Source organism: Gobio gobio (assembly GCF_949357685.1).
Source record: "Gobio gobio genome assembly, chromosome: 5".
Taxonomy (NCBI): Eukaryota; Metazoa; Chordata; class Actinopteri; order Cypriniformes; family Gobionidae; genus Gobio; species Gobio gobio.
Genome location: NC_137101.1, coordinates 4280468 through 4302842, shown reverse-complemented (window position 1 = coordinate 4302842; position 22375 = coordinate 4280468). Strand labels below are relative to the sequence as shown.

Sequence of the window (22375 nt, the reverse complement as noted above, 5' to 3'; positions counted from 1 at the left end):
TGAACGAGTCATTTAATCATTGGCTCACCTGGTTGATTCGCTCAACTCGGATTCATTCAGGAATTAAGTAAACGTCCCGACTGTTTTCTTTCCTTCGTTAATGATTCGGACACTGGGACACGCCCTAAATGCATCGTGACCATGCGCTCAGATCATGAAACCCACATTTCGAATAACCGGCTGTAGCTTTGTTTTTTAAAGAAACATGTAGCTTATGTGAACTTAGCATGTTTCCTAAATACCTGCAAACATATTATGATGTTGTTATGCCTAAAAAACATACATACAGCACCTTTAAATGCCATTTTCCATCAGCAAATAAGTTTCTTTTCGGCATCATTTGGGCTGTTTGTATTAACGTAAGATTATTTGTAGTATTCATTGTGCTAATATTTAGTGTTTATTTTACATTTATGTATTATATACATAAATATAAATGTTTAGAAGTGATATATTATGTGTATACATTTTACTTTATTTTATTCCAGATCCAGTTATGAATGACTCATGGAAGTTCAGTGGTTGAAAGGTGTACGAATATTATTTTCAATGCAAATTTTGATTTAAAATGTCTAAATTTTGTAGTATAACTGTGTCATAAAAACCCTATATAACCGGGATAAAGGCAAGATAGGCCTACATTACCAGCTCATTTGGTTTTCATCAAATTGGACAGTGTTGATAATACAGCGTTCTGCCAGAAGAGGACAGTATCAACTCTTGTATATACTTGTATGGCTTTATTATTTGACACATTATCGCATAAAAAGCGCATGATTTCAAATGATAGGCCAATGAAAGGGTAAATCATATATAGTAGACTCTTAAATGCCAAACTAACCCGTGTGCTTCAGAGTTGATCATCTATTGTAATGTTATTTGTTCCAGTAAAGGAATGAAAACAAGTATTTGGGAAATTGCAATGTTAATTTTCCAAGGAAATGTGTGTGTGTGTGTGTGTCTACTTCAAATAAACAACCTACCTTATCAAACTAATTGGACGAGGCTTGATAGACTCTAAATGTCAGCCGTTTCTTGCTCAATAAATGCCACACACATGCATTCATGTAGAAAAAAGGGAAATGCAGTGAAGCTGAGAGAGATCTGAGCCATCATGTGAACCTGCTTGATTTAGGACGGCAGTGTGTAGCCGGAGATCAGGTCAGTGTGTGTGTGTGCGCTTTTGTGTTTAATTGCATTAAATTGCTTTATATGCATTTATCATCTATCCTTTTCAGTTCATACATTTCATCTTTTTTACCTGCTTTTAAAATGGGGGACATTTGGTGCTTGTCACTGTTTATTAATGTCTGTTGTTTTGAAGTTGAGTGTTGATTAAACGGTGTTACTCTTAGTTATGACAATTATATTCAGCGTTTAATTTTGAATCGAATTAATTACACAATTTTTTTTGTTATTGAAATTAAATAAAATGTAAATATTAGGGGGGGATTACACTTAAATTTTATAAAACTAAAGTAGACTAAGTACTAAGTAGAAACTAAGTAGAAATATTTAAAATACTAATACAATTACAAACGTGTGTGTGTGTGTGTGTGTGTGTGTGTGTGTGTGTCACAAAGATGGCAATATCCAAAATCCTCGTCCTTGTGAGGACATTTTTTGGTCCCTATGAGGAAAACATCTTATAAATCAGACTAAGTGATGTTTTTTGAAAATGTAAAAATGCAGAATGTCTCCTGTGATGGGCGTGTGTGTGTGTGTGTGTGTGTGTGTGTGTGTGTGTGTGTGTGTGTGTGTGTGTGTGTGTGTGTGTGTGTGTGTGTGTGTGTGTGTGTGTGTGTGTGTGTGTGTGTGTGTGTGTGTGTGTGTGTGTGTGTGTGTGTGTGTGTGTGTGTGTGTGTGTGTGTGTGTGTGTGTGTGTGTGTGTGTGTGTGTGTGTGTGTGTGTGTGTGTGTGTGTGTGTGTGTGTGTGTGTGTGTGTGTGTGTGTGTGTGTGATGGGTAGGTTTAGGGGCAGGGGCAGTGTAGGGGGATAGAATATACAGTATGTACGGTATAAAAACCATTACGCCTATGGAAAGTCCCCATAAAACATGAAAACACAACCCTGTGTGTGTGTGTGTGTGTGTGTGAGTGTGAGTGAAAATATTAAGTAATTTAATATTTAAAAACTATGAAAATGACAAAAAAAGCACGTAACAAAATTTAATTAAACTAAAATAAAAATTTAAAATATATAATTAAATGCTTGTTTAAAATATAAAAAATACCATAGTATTAAAAAAGGGAAATTACAAAAAAAGCACATAACAAAATTTAATTAAACACAGTAAAATTTAACTGAAAATAAAAAATATAAATAAATTCTAGTTCAAATATTAATAAATACTGTAATATTGTTAAAAAAAACTAACAAAAATTAAAAAAAATAACAAAATTGAATCAAATCTTAAACTAAAATTAACGTTAAAAATATGTAAATAAATGTGATAAATATTAATAAATACCACAATATTGTAAAAATAAATTACAAAAAAAACATAAATTGAATCAAATCTTAAACTAAAATGAAAATTAAAAATGTTAAGTATGTCAATTTTCATTTTTGGCTGAACTACACCTTTAATAGTTTTTTATTAATATGGTAAATGAATTATACTCTAAATAAGAAGCTAAAACTTCCATTAGGTGGCGTTAATGTCTAAATGAATCGGTCATTGAGTCATTCATTCATTCGATTTGCTCAAACAGCTGATTCATTCAGGAATGAAGTAAACAGCTCTGTTTATGAACGAGTCATTGAATCATTGGTTCACCCGTTTGATTCGTTCAAACAGCTGATTCATTCAGGAATTAAGTAAACAGCTCTGTTTATGAACGAGTCATTGAATCATTGGTTCACCCGTTTGATTCGTTCAAACAGCTGATTCATTCAGGAATTAAGTTAACAGCTCTGTTTATGAACGAGTCATTGAATCATTGGTTCACCCGTTTGATTCGTTCAAACAGCTGATTCATTCAGGAATTAAGTAAACAGCTCTGTTTATGAACGAGTCATTGAATCATTGGTTCACCCGTTTGATTCGTTCAAACAGCTGATTCATGCAGGAATGAAGTAAACAGCTCTCTTAATGAATGAGTCATTGAATCATTGATTTACCTGATTGATTTGCTCAACTCAATTAATTCAGGAATGAAGTAAACGGCTCTCTTTATGAACGAGTCATTTAATCATTGGTTCAACGAAGCACCGCTGTGAAACTGAGCAAAAGCCGACAACATTGTTTCTAAAATATAAGAGAATAAACATATTTTTTGAGCTGTTGTATAAAATCAATATCATATATAGGCTATAAATGGAAGCTGTGAGCAGTTTTAGGTTTCTCTTTTGGTTCCCATGACACAGAGAGCTTGTGGATCCAGGACTTCTCCTTATGAAAGTGTCAAGTGTCAAAGTGAGAGAAGCTTTGTGTGTGAGGAACTGAGACACTGGCCTGAGGAAGCTCCTCAAACCACAGTCAAACGTGCCTTTGTTTCTGCACAATCAGGCTGTTTTTATCCACTAAAGGACATACACTGGCCATGAGACGAGGCCTCATATATTCAGAAGACCAGGAGAAGTTTCCAAAGTCTTGGCTGAGATATAAAAACAATTGAACTTTTCTATGATTGCTTTGCACATGATTTAATGCACACCGGCGGGGCATGTTGGATGTGATTCTAATGTTTATTGCAGTGTTGATATTGTGAACCAAAACTATTGGAAATCATTTTTTGGTTATTGAAATTAAATGTAAATGTAAATATTAGGGAGAAAATTTAAACTTAAATGAACAAAATTAAAATTAAGTAGAAATATTTAAAATACTAATAAAATAAAAAAAATCACGTGAGTGCGTGTGTGTGTGTGTGTGTGTGTGTTTGGTGTGTGTGATTCAAAATAATAAGTAATTTAATATATAAAAAACTATACAATTACAAAAAGCGCATAACAAAATTGTTATAAACCTAAACTAAAATTAAAAATATATAATTAAATACTATTTCAGAGTATTAATAAATACCAAAATATATATAAAAAAATAGGACAATTACAAAAACAATTTAATTAAACTAAAATTAAAATGACAAATATTTAATTAAATGCTAATTCAAAATATGAATAGATACCATAATATTGTAATTATTTTTAAAAAACTAATAAAAAATGACACAAACTTAATTCAATCCAAAACGTAAACTAAAATTCAAACAGAAATTTAAAGTATATAAATAAAAGCTTATTTAAAATATTAATATATACCACAATATTAACAAAAAGAAAATGACAAAAAATGCACTTTAATTAAACAAAATAAAATTTTAAAAAAGTATAATTAAATGCTTAAATATTAATAAATACCGTATTTAAAAAACTAATAAAAATGACAAAAAACTTCTAAATTGAATCAAAACTAAAATAAAAATGAAAAGCTAATTCAAATTTTTTATAATACCATAAAAAATAGGAAAATTACAAAAAAAACATAACAAAATTGAATTAAACTTAAATTAAACTTTAAATGAAAAATATACAATTCAATTGTAATTCAGATATGAATAAATACCTATATAATTAAATGCTAATTTAAAATATCAATAAATAACATATTTTAAAAAGACAATAAAGCAACTAAACTTAATCAAAACTTAAACTGAAAGTCACATTAAAAATTTAAAGTACATAAATAAATACTAATTAAAATATTAATAAACACCACAATATTTAAAAAAAGAACATTACAAAAACATAACAAAATTGAATTAAACAAACTAAAATTAAAAATATATTAAATGCTAATGCAAAATATTAATAAATACTGAATTTAAAAACACAAAAAAAAAACTAAATTGAATCAAAACTTAAACTAAAATTAAAATGACAAATGTTAAGTATATAAATAAAAGCTTATTAAAAATATGAATACATACCATATAAAAAAATAGGAAAATAAAAAAACTAAAATAACAAAATTTAATTAAACTTAAACTAAAATGATAATAAAAATATATATTTAAATGCTAATTTAAATATTAATAAATACCATAATATAAAAAAATAGGAATGACAAAAAACACATAACAAAATTTCATTAAACTTAATCTAAAATGAAAAATATATAATAAAATGCTAATTCAAAATATGAATAAATACCATATTTATAAAAGAAAACAACTAAATTGAATCAACTTAAACTGAAATTCACATAAAAAATATAAAGTATATAAATAAAAGCTTATTAAAAAATATTAATACATACCATATTAAAAAAATAGGAAAATTAAAAAAAAAATTTTGAATTAAACTTAAACTAAACTTATAATAAAAAATATACATTTAAATGCTAATTTAAATATTAACAAATACCATAATATAAAAAATAGGAAAATGACAAAAAACACGTAACAAAATTTCATTAAACTTAATCTAAAATGAAAAATATATAATTAAATGCTAATTCAAAATATGAATAAATACCATATTTAAAAATTGAATTAAAACTTAAACTGAAATTCACATTAAAAATAAATAAAGTATATAAATAAATACTAAACCTCAAGATTTATCTCATAATAAATTCAAAATATGAATAAATACTATAATATTAATGCTAAATATGACAAGCAAAACCAGTCATCTCACACAGCATGTGTATTTTATTTATTTGAGTAAAACAGGACCATTTATGACATAATAAACCGATACTTTGAATCCATAATGAGCTCGATATTTGAAACCCCCATTAAAATAACATGTTCATAAAGTCTATAATCGCCCAATTGTGTCCAAGAGGATATGTGTTCAAGCGCACAATAGAGGAAGTGCACAAATGAGACTCTCATTCAGGGGATTTAGGAATAAAACCGAACTTTCGGAGCAGGTTTACTGCAGACATATGAATCCTAATGACGTGAAGTTGTGTGTGTGTGTGTGTGTGTCGTCAGGAGACGATCCGGACCGGAGTTTGCTGAGGGACCGGAGCGCGGTGCTGAGGAAGAGCGCGGTGTACACCGTCTCACCAATGCCTCCTCCTGCAGGTACATCAGCATCTCACCTCCCTCACTGGAAACCACCAGCGGCCCAGACTCTGCACCACAGAGCAAATGCTCAAAACCACTCCGGACACCCTTGCAAAATGAGCCAGAGTTAGTTTACCACTCGCACTTTCTGAAGAAAATGTACAGTTGTGAGCTTTAGTTCTGTAGAAACACAGGAAGTGATGCACTACCCACAAACTGAACCTCCTCTACAAAATGGCCGTCATGTTTATGATTGTGTTATAGGTCAAATGGTGACATAAACAACTAGTAACTTAATTCTGAGATAATGAGATGTACTATGAGAGAAAAAGTCAAAATGATGATTTGCTAAGTCATAATTCTGATACGAAGTCATAATTTTGTCTTTTTATCTCATAGTTATGTCAAAAATGATGATAGATATTACCACATACTTAGATTTAAAGTCACAATTAGGACTTTCTATGTCATTTCAACTTTTATCTCATAATTTTAAGTCCATTTCGATTTAGTATATCATAATTTCAATTTAGTATGTCATAATTATGACTTTACATCATAATTTGAACTTTTATCTTTTTGTCTCGTTTATTACTTTGTCATAAGTATTACTTTCTACATCATAAAACGTTTAAATAATAACTTAGTTTGTCATAATTTTGACTTTCTACATCATAAAACGTTTAAATTATAACTTAGTTTGTCATGATTATGACTTTCTACATCATAAAACGTTTAAATTATAACTTAGTTTGTCATAATTATGACTTTCTACATCATAAAACGTTTAAATTATAACTTAGTTTGTCATAATTATGACTTTCTACATCATAAAACGTTTAAATTATAACTTAGTTTGTCATGATTATGACTTTCTACATCATAAAACATTTAAATTATAACTTAGTTTGTCATGATTATGACTTTCTACATCATAAAACGTTTAAATTATAACTTAGTTTGTCATAATTATGACTTTCTACATCATAAAACGCTTAAATTATAACTTAGTTTGTCATGATTATGACTCTACATCATAAAACGTTTAAATTATAACTTAGTTTGTCATGATTATAACTTTCTACATCATAAAACGTTTAAATTATAACTTAGTTTGTCATGATTATGACTTTCTACATCATAAAACGTTTAAATTATAACTTAGTTTGTCATAATTATGACTTTCTACATCATAAAACGCTTAAATTATAACTTAGTTTGTCATGATTATGACTTTCTACATCATAAAACGTTTAAATTATAACTTAGTTTGTCATGATTATGACTTTCTACATCATAAAACGTTTAAATTATAACTTAGTTTGTCATGATTATGACTTTCTACATCATAAAACGTTTAAATTATAACTTAGTTTGTCATGATTATGACTTTCTACATCATAAAACGTTTAAATTATAACTAGTGCTGTCAAACGATTAAAATATTTAATCGCGATTAATCGCATTAATGCCATAGTTAACTCACAATTAATCGCACATTTTTATTTATTCTAAATGTCCCTTGATTTCTTTTTGTCCCATTATTTTTTCTTATTTTAATGCTCTTATCAACATAGAAAAGTGGATCGGCTTGCTTTGTTCAAATGTTTGTTTTATTGAAAACAACATTGGCATACTGTAGTGTTCGATTTCACACCAACATTCTCACTTGAAGCAGTCATTCACACTTGGAGCAAATAATCGCTCACACAATGTAACACTGTCCATCAATAAAAGGGTGAAAAAAAATACTTTGTTGCACAAACAGCCCCTTCAACAGCCCTTTCTAAGGGATCAAAACAGGGTGATACAAAATAAAATTACAAAGTGCACATGCAAGGTAAACTAGGACTCCGCCTATAGTGCAGTTAAACCAGGGGTCGCCAACTAGCGGACTCCGGTCCAAATCCGGACCGCGAAGCCTTTTGACGTAGGCTAATGAAACAGTTAACGTTGCAATGCTCACTGTTGCGTTCAGACCCAGACGCGCGGTCAAGCATGCACACCGGACGCGAATGACGCGACATGCACGCCGCTTAATTCGCGCCGCAGAATGTCTATTTGCGTCTTTGCGTTGACTTAAATCACTCGCGCAAAACGCTTCATTCGCGTCCGGTGTGAATGCACCATCAGAGCAGAAAGCAGCGCTCAAGACAAGCACTTTTAGTTGAAGACCCCTGAGTTAAACCATGGCATAATACGTTTCTCATTTCGGCGTCTCACGCTTGCCATCCACGTCTACTCTTTTAATGGCCCAAACAAGTGTGGGCAGCCGCAGCGTGCCTGATGTTTTGTTTCCGGTCTAGCTACATCCGGAGTGGTGTTGTAGTTTTTCTAACGTTACTAGTTGCTGCAACAGCATGTGAAAAAACTACAAAGTTTGTTAGACCAAAAAGAACGTTAATCTCGCGATAAAAAAATTGACGCCGTTAAAATAGGTTTGCGTTAACGTCGTTAATAACGCGTTTAACTGACAGCACTAATTATAACTTAGTTTGTCATGATTATGACTTTCTACATCATAAAACGTTTAAATTATAACTTAGTTTGTCATGATTATGACTTTCTACATCATAAAACGTTTAAATTATAACTTAGTTTGTCATAATTATGACTTTCTACATCATAAAACGTTTAAATTATAACTTAGTTTGTCATAATTTTGACTTTTTACATCATAAAACTTTTAAATGATCTCAATTTTGACAGTATCTTAATTATAATTTAGTTTGTCATCATAATTTCAATTTATCTCATAATTTAGCCAGTCTTAATTTTGATTTAGCATGTCATAATTTTGACTTTTTACATCATAGAAAGCTTAAATTATCTCATAATTGCGACATTATGACTTTCTACATCATAATTTCATTTTTTGTCTCATAATTTCGACAGTATCTTAATTATAACTTAATATATCATAATTATGAATTTCTACATCATAAAAAGTTTAAATTATCTCATAATTTCGACAGTATCTTAATTATTATAACTTATGATGTTGAAAGTCATAATTAATGACATGCTAATTTCAAATTTTATCACAGAATTTCGACAGTATCTTAATTATAACTTAGTATGTCATAATTATGACTCTACATCATAAAAAGTTTAAATTATCTTATTTCAATTTATCTCATAACTTAGCCAGTCTTAATTTTGACTTAGTTGACTTTTTACTGAAGCATAATTTTTATATTTTTTATAATATTTTTGTCCCTTAATGCTTGTGTAAATATTACCAGTGCAGTTTTTACGAGCTCATTTTTTATGACAGATAAGTCTTTATGTGAAATATGGTGAAAGACTTACATGCAATTTTTTTACACCTACTATACAATCTTACATTTGAACAGGAAGGACCGAAGGAAATATTACAGATATATTATGATCATATCATGTCCTTTGTCTTGTTGTGTGGGTTAGATTACACTGACCCCTGCTGTTTGTATTGGAGAAGAATAAATACAAATAAAAAAACCTCTTTATTTTCCACTTTAGTGCTTCCAAAACCCAAATTCCAGTGTCCAGTGAAGATTTCAAGCGGAAACATCATGGATGGGGAGGAAGCCATGACAAACATAACCCGAGGGAGGACGTCAGCCGTCTCCAAATATTACAGACACTTAGACAAGAGGTGTGTGTACATGCATCAGAAAGACATACACTGTAATATATACAGTGGGACAAAAAAGTGTTTAGTCAGCCACCAATTGTGCAAGTTCTCCCACTTAAAAAGATGAGAGAGGCCTGTAACTTTCACCATAGGTACACTTCAACTATGAGAGACAGAAATTCGGAAAAGCAGATTGTCTGATTTTTAAAGAATTTATTTGCAAATTATGGTGGAAAATAAGTATTTGGCCAATAACAAAAGTTAATCTCAATACTTTGTTATATACCCTTTGTTGGCACAAGGTTTGTACACACTGTTGCTGGTAGTTTGGGATCATTGTCATGCTGAAAGACCCAGCCCCGTTTCATCTTCAATGCCCTTGCTGATGGAAGGAGGTTTTTACTCAGAATCTCACGATACATGGCCGCATTCATTCTTTCCTTTACACGGATCAGTCGTCCTGGTCCCTTTGCAGAAAAACAGCCCCAGTGCATGATGCCCCCCCCCCCCCCCCATGCTTCTCAGTAGGTATGGTGTTCTTCTTTCTCCTCCAAACACAACAAGTTGAGTTTTTACCAAAAAGTTCTATGTTGGTTTCATCTGACCATATGACATTCTCCCAATCCTCTTCTGGATCATCCAAATGCTCTCTAGCAAACTTCAGACCGGCCCGGACATGTACTGGCTTAATCAGGGGACACGTCTGGCACTGCAGGATTTGAGTCCCTGGTAGTAATGGGCGATATAAACGATATGCGATATAAACGATATGCGATATAAACGATACAAAATTGGCCTACGATAGAGATGTTAAGTCTATTGCACTATCGCGATAATGCACGTTGATGACAGAATCTACCCGCGAAATTTAGAGCCACGAGCTGCAACTGGCAGCAATGCATCGTCGTATTGGTCATCTTGAGTAAACATAGCTGAAAGCGAAACGGAGGAGCTGGTAAAAAAGACCGGTGCAACATCCACTGTTTGGACACACACACACACACACACACACACTCTCATTTCCCAACCGGAACCATTTTTTTTTTCCTTTCAAATGTTTCAAATAATTCTCTCTTTGTAAACTTTGTTCAATGCATGCGAGTGCTGCCGTATGTTCGAATATGTCCAGTCATTTCCGCCGTCATCACCCGGGTGTAGTGCCAGAAGAAGCGAAATGAGATGTCGCGCACGCTGTGAGATGTGTCTCTGTTCACTCATCCGAAAGTGTGTACACATCTCACATCGCGCAAATATTGAGTTATTTTTCAAGTCTTGCTCTTGAACGGACAAACTCACACAAAAAGTATGTCAACATGTCCATCTTGAGTATTCTAGCAGACATAGTCTGTATATGCCTTAAAGGGTTAGTTCACCCAAAAATGAAAATTCTGTCATTAATTACTTCCCCTCATGTCGTTCAACACCCGTCAGACCTCCGTTCATCTTCAGAACACAAATGAAGATATTTTAGTTGAAATCTGATGGCTCTGAAAGTCCTCCATTGGCACAATGCACTTTACACTCTCAAGACCCTTAAAAGGTACTAAAGACGTCATTACAAAGTCCATCTCACTACAGTGGTTCTACAATAACTTTATGGAGTGACGAGAATAGTTTTTGTGCGCAAAAAAACCCTAAATAACGACTTATATAGTGATGACGATTTCAAAACACGGCATCATGAAGCTTCGAAGCGTTATTAATCAGTGAGTCGAATCATGATTCGGATCGCGTGTCAAACTGCCAAACTGCTGAAATTTGGCGATTCAAACTGCTGAATCGACTCACTGATTCATAACGCTTCGAAGCTTCATGAGGCCGTGTTTTGAAATCGTCATCACTATATAAGACGTTATTTAGGGTTTTTTTGAGCACAAAAACTAATCTCGCCGATTCATAAAGTTATTGTAGAACCACTGTAGTGAGATGGACTTTGTAATGACGTCTTTAGTGCCTTTTAAGGGTCTTGAGAGTGAACCGTGCATTGAGCCAATGGAGGCCTTTCAGAGCCATCAGATTTACACTAAAATATCTTCATTTCTGTTCCGAAGACGAACGGAGGTCTTACGGGTGTCGAACGACATGAGGGTAAGTCATTAATGACAGAATTTTCATTTTTGGGTGAACTAACCCTTTAAGTAAACTTTATACAGGCGAGAAAAGATGACGCATATCCATGCATTAGGTCTTAAAGGGGCAGTAGCCTTTACTGCTGTCTGTTTAATGTCAAACAACAAAAGACAAGGACATCACTCACTCACTGCTCTTGATTGAAATGCTTTTGTAAGTTTAATAGGATTAATCTTTAATTTATACAGTCAAATATGCAATGTTATTTTACATTTGATCATTTTCTGTACCTGAAAACTAATGTTAGATGTGCCTGAAAAACCTGAAAAGCATAGTTTATTTTATTAGTATCTTTGCTCAAAAGTATTTATTTGTGCTGCTGCTTGTATTTAAATTATTTGTTCTTATTATTTTCTTTATTTTTATTTGACAGTAGTTCTTTTTTCCCGGAACATAGCAAATACTGAACCGTACCGAAACCGTGATACAAACCGAACCATGAGCAATCTGTACCGTTACACCCCTAACGCTATTCACTGCCATTATATGGATAAGCGCGTAAAGGACGTTTTTAAAACGTTCTGCTTTTTCTTTTGTTAAAGTCTCTGCAGCTAGTGTACCTGAATTGTATTTATCTGCAACAATATGTTATAATTACAGTTTTGCACAAGAAATGTTCTCAAAACTACAAACAACATTTCTTTCTTAAAAAAAAAAAAATTGTTTGGCTTTCCTTTGGGTCTAACCCGTTCTGAAATGGTTCTATTATAATTTTTATATCGCAATATATATATCGTTATCGCAAGAGGCTGCAATGTATATCGCAATATGGATTTTAGGCCATATCGCCCATCCCTAGTCCCTGGTGGCGTAGTGTGTTACTCATGGTAGCCTTTGTTACTTTGGTCCCAGCTCTCTGCAGGTCATTCACTAGGTCCCCCGTGTGGTTCTGGGATTTTTGCTCACCGTTCTCGAGATCATTTTGACCCCACGGGGTGAGATCTTGCGTGGAGCCCCAGATCGAGGGAGATGATCAGGGGTCTTGTATGTCTTCCATTTTCTAATAATTGCTCCCGCAGTTGATTTCTTCACACCAAGCTGCTTACCTATTGCAGATTCAGTCTTCCCAGCCTGGCGCAGGTCTACAATTTTGTGTCTGGTGTCCTTTGACAGCTCTTTGGTCTTGGCCATAGTGGAGTTTAGAGTCTGACTGTTTGAGGTTGTGGACAGGTGTCTTTTATACTGATAACGAGTTCAAACAAGTGCCATTAATACAGGTAACGAGTGGAGGACAGAGGAGCCTCTTAAAGGGTTAGTTCACCCAAAAATGAAAATTCTGTCATTAATTACTCACCCTCATGTTGTTCGACACCCGTCAGACCTCCGTTCATCTTCAGAACACAAATGAAGATATTTTAGTGTAAATCTGATGCTCTGAAAGGCCTCCATTGACACAATGGCACGGTTCACTCTCAAGACCCTTAAAAGGTACTAAAGACGTCGTTACAAAGTCCATCTCACTACAGTGGTTCTAAAATAACTTTATGAATCGGCGAGAATAGTTTTTGTGCGCAAAAAAACCCTAAATAACGACTTTCATAGTGATGACGATTTCAAAACACGGCCTCATGAAGCTTCGAAGCGTTATGAATCAGTGAGTCGATTCAGCAGTTTGAATCGCCAAATTTCAGCAGTTTGGCGGTTTGACACGCGATCCTTCAAAAAAACCCTAAATAACGACTTACATAGTGATGACGATTTCAAAACACGGCATCATGAAGCTTCGAAGCGTTATGAATCAGTGAGTCGAATCAGCGGTTTGAATCGATTCATGATTCGGATCGCGTATCAAACCGCCAAACTGCTGAAATTTGGCGGTTTGATACGCGATCCGAATCATGAATCGACTCACTGATTCATAACGCTTCGAAGCTTCATGATGCATTATTTTGAAATCGTCATCACTATATAAGTCGTTATTTAGGGTTTTTTCGCGCACAAAAACTATTCTCGCCGATTCATAAAGTTATTGTAGAACCACTGTAGTGAGATGGACTTTGTAATGATGTCTTTAGTGCCTTTTAAGGGTCTTGAGAGTGAACCGTGCCATTGAGCCAATGGAGGCCTTTCAGAGCCATCAGATTTACACTAAAATATCTTCATTTGTGTCTGAAGATGAACGGAGGTCTTACGGGTGTCGAACGACATGAGGGTGAGTAATTAATGACAGAATTTTCATTTTTGGGTGAACTAACCCTTTAAGTGGGAGAACTTGCACAATTGGTGGCTGACTAAATACTTTTTTGCCCCACTGTATATATATATATACATGTGTGTGCCCTTCTTACTCTAAATCCTACACCTTTTCCAGTGTATTTTGTGGAACTTAAGCCGTGTTTAAGATGATTAGAAGCATAAATTCCACCTGTTGACTTGTACAGTACCACATAATTCATAAATAGGGCAGTGAAGGGAAACTCACCCCCTCATTTCTCTCTGTAACCCTCTGCTCCGCATTTCAGACTTTCACTTCCTGTTGCGTTAGACGCAGTGTTTCTCATCTAACGCTCTCTTCCAGTGTCACCAGAGCCACACCAGACCATTCTCCACTCATCGAAGCGCCCGTGAACCCCGAGGTTTTCTCTCAGGAGTCCGGCTGGCACGTGTGGTCGGGCTGGTGGTCTGAAGAGGTCAAAGGTGGAGGTGTGTTTGAAGAGCGAGTGACGAACGCAGAGCATCTCCTGTCGCCGTCAGAAACCAGCGAGAGTGGAAGTGCTGGACAGGACCAAGAGGACGAGACTCGATGGCTGGAGGACGTCCTAAATGAAGAGACGCAGAACATGGAGAAAGATGAAGACAAACATGTGAGCTAGCATCGCTATTGTAGTCTCAGACTCTGTGTTAGGAGTGTGAATAAATGCCAAACACTTCAAATTAATGCTTGTTAGATGATAAAATGGGTGAGTAATAATACTAAATAAAATTGCTTTTGTATTATTATAATATTTTTTAACTATTACCATATTTAAATGAATCATTTAACATTATTAAAGTTATTAAAATTATACAATTATTCATTATAATGATCATTTTTAAAAGTAAATTATTTAAATGATTCATTTTAAACTTATTTATTTTTTAATTATTGCTTTAAATTATTTGAATATAATTATTTGTATTTATTGTAATTTTAAACATATATTTTTGATATATTATTGTCATTTTTAATTTAAATGAAAAGTATAAAGTTATAAGTAAATTAGTAAATTATTTAAATGATTAATTGTAAAAGTATTACACATTTTTAAAGTTATTACATTTATTTATTTATTTATTTATTTATATATTTTTTATGAGTAAATTATTTAAATGTTTCATTTTAAAAATATTTGAATATGATTATTTGTATTGTTGTAATTTTTTTAAATATATTTTTGATACATTACTGTCATTTTAATTTTAATTCAGTATTTAAATGATTACTTATAAAAAAGTTATCAAATTATCTTTTTAAATTAGTAAATTGTTTAAATGATTAATTGTACAATTATTATACATTTTTAAAGTTATTAAAATGATAAAAGTATTCATTTATTTGTATACTTTATTAATTACAATTATCATTTTTAAATGTAAATCATTTAAATTATGAATTTTATTATTAATTACTTATTACAATTATTTGTATTAATTAATGTAATTTTAAAAATAAATATTTTAATACATTATTGTACATTTTTATTTATATACAATATTTAAATGATTACTTGTAATAATTTTACAATTAATAATTTTTGATATATTTTTGATATTATACATTTTTAAAGTTATTAAAATTATAAAATTATTCTTTTATTTTTAATTATTAATTAAATTTATTCTTTTTAAAAGTAAATTATTTAAATGATTAATTTTAAAATTATTTATTTTTTAATTAAATTAAATTATTTGAATATAATTATTTGTATTGTAATTTTTAAAAATATATTTTTGATACATTGTAATTTTAATACAGTATTTAAATGATTACTTATAAAAAGTTATCAAATTATCTTTTTAAATTAGTAAATTATTTAAATGATTAATTGTAAAATCATTATATTATACTTTTTTAAAGTTATTAAAATGATAAAAGTATTTATTTTTTATTTTATTTATTTATATAATTATTTTTAAAAGTAAATTATTTCTTTTTTTATTATTTTAATTTAATATTTAAATGATTACTTTTAATTATCAAAAAAGATTAATTGTAAAATTATTATAAATTATAAAACATTTAAATTTTTACTTAAAGCTTTGAAAATTGTTTTTAAAATTTAAAATAGATTATTTAAAAAATTAAAAAATGTTTGTAAAGGCTTTGGATAAAAGCTTCATGAATGCAATGTCAAATATCCAATATACCAAAATATCCTAGAAACACCCAAGCATCATCTATTCTAAGGAACCACAAAACAACATCCTGGCAACCAATCACAACACCCCAGCATCAAGCTTTACATGTCATTTTACAGAATCTTGCTATTTCTGTCATTATAGTCCTCCAAATGTCAAATTAAAGCTGCAAAACAGTCTTTGTATGACTTGATTCAGATATTTTGGTTATTATCACAAGTGGCCCAATCACATGACGCTATGTTTTTCCACTCTGAGAGGGTATTTTTAGAGGCGTTCCAATATCAGACATAGTGCTTAGTGAGATACCACAGTGACATGTCATACTTTCAGGTTTAATAACAGAGAGGAAGTAACACAGGCTGTCTTCAACAGGAGCAGATCAAAGAGCTCAAGCTCTACAAGATCGCCAACGAGCTCCTGCAGACGGAGAGGGCGTACGTGACCCGCCTGCATTTGCTGGACCAGGTCAGTCGATGCCAAAACTTGTTCTTAAAGGATTAGTTCACTTTTAAATAAACTTTTGCTGATCATTTACTCACCCCCATGTCATCCAAGATGTCCATGTCTTTCTTTCTTTCTGCAGTCGAAAAGAAATTAAGGTTTTGGATGAAAACATTCCAGGGTTTTTCTCATATAATGGACTTCAATGGGCTCCAAACGGTCCAAATGACAGTCTCAGTGCAGCTTCAAAGGGCTTTAAACGACACCAGACGATGAATAAGGGTCTTATCTAGCGAAACCATCAGTTTCTGAGAGAAACCCAGCAGTATTTATGCTATTATTTTACCTCTTTTCAGACGAAACGTGATCATCTCTGAGCTCCGCTATAACTTCCGTTAAGTGAGGTCAAAATATGAGTGTGGTCCAGTGTTTCCCACAGATTAGAAACCAATTTGTGGAGGCGGACAGGTGGGCGGTGGCGGGGGCGGAGGTTGAGGGAGGTGGTGGTGGTTGGTCTGTTTGGGGTTGATGATTGTCACAAATATCAATTTCGATCTTGATTCAGTATCAATTCATATGTATATAGCCTACTGTACATATAAGGAAAAATAAGTTTGCCTTTTTAGCACTATTTTAAACTTTTCTTGGGTTAAATTATATTTGCTTGCATTCATTAATATTCACTTGTGTGTGCTTATATAAGTATCATTCAGAATATTAGGATGTAAGTTAAAGGGTTAGTTCACCCAAAAATGAAAATTCTGTCATTAATTACTTCCCCTCATGTCGTTGGACACCCGTCAGACCTCCGTTCATCTTCAGACACAAATGAAGATATTTTAGTGTAAATCTGATGGCTCTGAAAGGCCTCCATTGGCACAATGCACTTAACACTCTCAAGACCCTTAAAAGGCACTAAAGACGTCATTACAAAGTCCATCTCACTACAGTGGTTCTACAATAACTTTATGGAGTGACGAGAATAGTTTTTGTGCACAAAAAAACCCTAAATAACGACTTGTATAGTGATGACCGTTTTTTAAACCACAGCATCTTGAAGCTTCGAAGCGTTATGAATCAGTGAGTCGATTCAGCGGTTTGAATCGCCAAAGTCACGTGATTTCAGCAGTTTGGCGGTTTGACACACGATCCGAATCATGAATCGACTCACTGATTCATAACACTTCAAAGCTTCATGATGCCGTGTTTTGAAATCGTCATCACTATATAAGTCATTATTTAGGGTGTTTTTGTGCACAAAAACTATTCTCGTCACTTCATAAAGTTATTGTAGAACCACTGTAGTGAGATGGACTTTGTAACGACGTCTTTAGTGCCTTTTAAGGGTCTTGAGAGTGAACCGTGCATTGTGCCAATGGAGGCCTTTCAGAGCCATCAGATTTCAACTAAAATATCTTCATTTGTGTCTGAAGATGAACGGAGGTCTTACGGGTGTCGAACGACATGAGGGTGAGTAATTAATGACAGAATTTTCATTTTTGGGTGAACTAACCCTTTAACTGTTACACATTAGCGCCACAACGCTATTTATTGTTTGAATTTCGTATTAAAACTTAAAAAAAAATTAAAATCTTAGACTTTGTTTCATATCAAAAGCAGGTTTGGCAATTTGAGAAGGACTTGCAGCTGAACGAATTCACTGCGTGTTTTAAATTGCGTAAAAAAAATGAATACATTAATAATGACACATAATATGTGGCGGCCGGTGTTGATTCTGTGGCGCACCGCCTCCAATTAGTCTATGTGTGGGAAACACTGTGGACACAGATATATCAATCATAGATGCCTCATTCTACTGATCCGTGCAGGCGCTAATGAGGCATCTACGTATACATCTATGACCATGATCGTATTTTGACCTCACTCAGCGGAAGTTATGGCGGAGCTCAGAGATGATCACGTTCGTCTGAAAAGAGGTAAAATAATAGCATAAATACTGCTCGGTTTCTCACAGTAACTGATGGTTTGGCTAGATAAGACCCTTATTCATCGTCTGGTATCGTTTAAAGCCCTTTGAAGCTGCACTGAAACTGTCATTTGAACCGTTTGGAGCCCATTGAAGTCCATTATATGGAGAGAAATCCTGGAATGTTTTCATCAAAAAACTTAATTTCTTTTCGACTGCAGAAAAAAAGACATGGACATCTTGGATGACATGGGGGTGAGGAAATTATCAGCAAAAGTTTATTTAAAAGTGAACTAATCCTTTAAACCTCTTTCTGAACCTTTATTTTTTAAACGCTGTTTCTGCAGGTGTTCTGTGCTAAACTCACAGAGGAGGCTGGGAAGGGTGCGTTTCCTGTCGAGGTGGTGAAGAGCATCTTCTCGAATGTGGGATCCATTTACACCTTCCACAGCGAGTTCCTCCTGCCTGGTCTGGAGACGCGGATGAGCCAGTGGTGAGCGTCCATTCCTCTTCACGCTTGCTCTCAGATCTCCTCCTCTCACCCGTCTCCATCTCCGTCTCCGTCTCCTCCTCTCACGTCTCCATCCTCCCGCAGGGACTCCACACCCCGCATCGGGGACATCCTGGCCCAGCTCGCGCCCTTTCTGAGGATGTACGCCGAGTATGTCATCAACTTCGACAGCGCCATGGATCTGCTCAAACAGTGGATGGAGCGATCGCCGCAGTTCAGCGCCATCATTCAGGACATACAGGTGCTGTCACCGGAATAACACAATTATATGCTCTGATTTTACAGTTAAATAGCTATACATATATATACATTAAAATTATTTTAATTAATTGGGTCTGGTTTTTGCAGTTAAATATGTAATATATATACACACAAAAAAATTCTATATGGCACCAAAAATGGTTCTTGGCTCGTAATCATAGGGGAACCTTTTTAAGTGCTGTATAGCACCAATTTTGGTGCTTCAGTGGTTCTTCAGCGGTTCTTTGACTAAGGTGCTATATAGCACCGCTACCATATACAGAACATGTTAAGACATACCCAGTCGTCATACATACATACATACATACATACATACATATACATACACATACACATACACATACACATACACATACACATATATATATATATATATATATATATATAAAATAATTTGGTCTGATTTTCCAGTAGCTAAAATGTAATTAAATTAAATTAAATTGTTATCTAAAACTCAAGTTTCAATTTAAATATATAAAATATATATATAAAAAATAAAATAATTTGGTCTGATTTTCCAGTTAAATCGCTACAATAAAATAACATAGTTATCTAAAATATATAAAATAATCAGATTTTCAAGTTAAATATCTAAAATATACATAAAAATATAATTTGTCATATTTTCCAGTTAAATATATATAATATACATTAAAATATTATAAAATAATTTGGCCTGATTTTACTATTAAATATCTAAATATGTATAAAAAATATTATAAAATAATTTGGTCTGATTTTCCAGTTAAATATATAAAATATACATAAAAATATTATAAAATAATTTGGTCTGATTTTCCAGTTAAATATCTAAAATATATCTAAAATATTATAAAATAATTTGGTCTGATTTTCCAGTTAAATATATAAAATATACATAAAAATATTATAAAATAATTTGGCCTGATTTTCCAGTTAAATATCTAAAATATACATAAAAATATTATAAAATAATTTGGCCTGATTTTCCAGTTAAATATCTAAAATATACATAAAAATATTATAAAATAATTTGGCCTGATTTTCCAGTTAAATATCTAAAATATACATAAAAATATTACAAAATCATTTGGTCTGATTTTCCAGTTAAATATCTTTAACTAATAAATATACATTAAATACATTAAATGTAAAAAACAATACAACATACATTAAATATATAAAATGTACATAAAAATATTATAAAATAATTTGGTCTGATTTTTCCAGTTAAATATCTAAAATATACATACAAATATTACAAAATAATTTAAATTAATTGTGGCTGGTTTTCCAGTTAAATATCTATAAATATTTATATAAAGAATTGTTAGTTATCTTAAATATATAAAATAAATTAAATAATCAGATTATCCAGTTAAAAATCTAAAATTTATATACAAATTAGATAAAATAATTAGGTCTGATTTTCCAGTTAAATATATAAAATATACATAAAGATATTACAAAATAATTTGGTCTGATTTTCCAGTCAAATAACTAAATATCAAATTAAATAATATATGTATTCTTCAACACCAATTTACTTAAAGAATATAATAAATGATATCAAACATTATTTCGGCTTTTGATTGGATTGATTTAACTGTTTGAGATGTTTCACACACTGTTTTAAAACGGCAGGCGATATATACAGTGTGTCCTTCAGTACAATTCCAGACGCTTCACACAGTGGCACGACAGCTGAAAATCTGTGTGTGTGTGTGTGTGTGTGTTTTAGAGTCAGGATGCGTGTGGGAATCTGACTCTGCAGCATCACATGCTGGAGCCGGTGCAGCGGGTCCCTCGATACGAGATGCTGCTCAAAGACTACCTGAAGAAGCTCCCGGAGGACGACCCGGACCGCAGCCAGGCCGAGAGTGAGATAGATTTCTGTTTCCATGAGCAACTGAACGTGAACATGCAGGATAAAGTGAAAGTGTTGTTTAATCCCAGCTACTTTCAGTTCCATTACGGGATGAGTCAGCTCCGATATCACTTCTCCTTCCCGTTTTCCAGAGTCTCTGAACATCATCTCAATGGCTGCCGCTCACTCCAACACGGCCATCCGCAAGATGGTGAGACACACTTTCACTTAACGGATTAGTCAGAACAAGATGGCCGTCTTCCTGACTGGGATTTATGATTTTTATATGCAAAACATCAAGCCACTATTTTTATGATTTATATATACACCGATCAGGCTTAACATCATGAACACCTTCCTAATATTGTGCTGGTCCCCCTTTTGCTGACCCGTCGAGGCATGGACTCCACTAGACCCCTGAAGGTGTGCTGTGGTATCTGGCAGGAAGATGTTAGCAGCAGATCCTTTTAAGTTCTGTAAGTTGCGAGGTGGGGTCTCCATGGATCGGACTTGTTTGTTCAGCTCATCCCACAGATGCTCGATTGTATAATTTGAAATAATTTGGTCTGATTTTCCACTTAAATATCTAAAATATACATAAAAATATTATAAAATAATTTGGCCTGATTTTCCAGTTAAATATCTAAAATATACATAAAAATATTATAAAATAATTTGGCCTGATTTTCCAGTTAAATATCTAAAATATACATAAAAATATTATAAAATAATTTGGTCTGATTTTCCACTTAAATATCTAAAATATACATAAAAATATTATAAAATAATTTGGCCTGATTTTCCACTTAAATATCTAAAATATACATAAAAATATTATAAAATAATTTGGCCTGATTTTCCAGTTAAATATCTAAAATATACATAAAAATATTATAAAATAATTTGGTCTGATTTTCCACTTAAATATCTAAAATATACATAAAAATATTATAAAATAATTTGGCCTGATTTTCCAGTTAAATATCTAAAATATACATAAAAATATTATAAAATAATTTGGTCGTATTTTCCAGTTAAATATCTAAAATATACATAAAAATATTATAAAATAATTTGGTCTTATTTTCCACTTAAATATCTAAAATATACATAAAAATATTATAAAATAATTTGGTCGTATTTTCCACTTAAATATCTAAAATATACATAAAAATATTATAAAATAATTTGGTCGTATTTTCCACTTAAATATCTAAAATATACATAAAAATATTATAAAATAATTTGGCCTGATTTTCCACTTAAATATCTAAAATAT

General features: G+C 32.4%; 1 protein-coding gene across 2 annotated transcripts in view; it reads left to right on the top strand.

Annotated features, from left to right (window-relative positions):
* Positions 1–1089: 1089 nt before the first annotated feature.
* Positions 1090–22375, top strand: part of fgd4b (FYVE, RhoGEF and PH domain containing 4b) — a 38414-nt gene continuing 17128 nt past the window's right edge. Inside the window, exons 1-9 of one of the 2 annotated variants that reach the window (XM_079818273.1) lie at positions 1090–1161; positions 5949–6041; positions 9525–9660; positions 14288–14573; positions 16483–16575; positions 18826–18971; positions 19074–19230; positions 20971–21109; positions 21249–21307. In XM_079818273.1, coding sequence (XP_079674399.1) covers positions 6026–6041; positions 9525–9660; positions 14288–14573; positions 16483–16575; positions 18826–18971; positions 19074–19230; positions 20971–21109; positions 21249–21307 — 1032 coding nt within the window. In that variant the 5' untranslated portion in view covers positions 1090–1161; positions 5949–6025. Of the gene's footprint in view, positions 1162–5757; positions 6042–9524; positions 9661–14287; positions 14574–16482; positions 16576–18825; positions 18972–19073; positions 19231–20970; positions 21110–21248; positions 21308–22375 lie in introns of those variants that run through there. The other variant, XM_079818272.1, reaches the window with a different exon arrangement.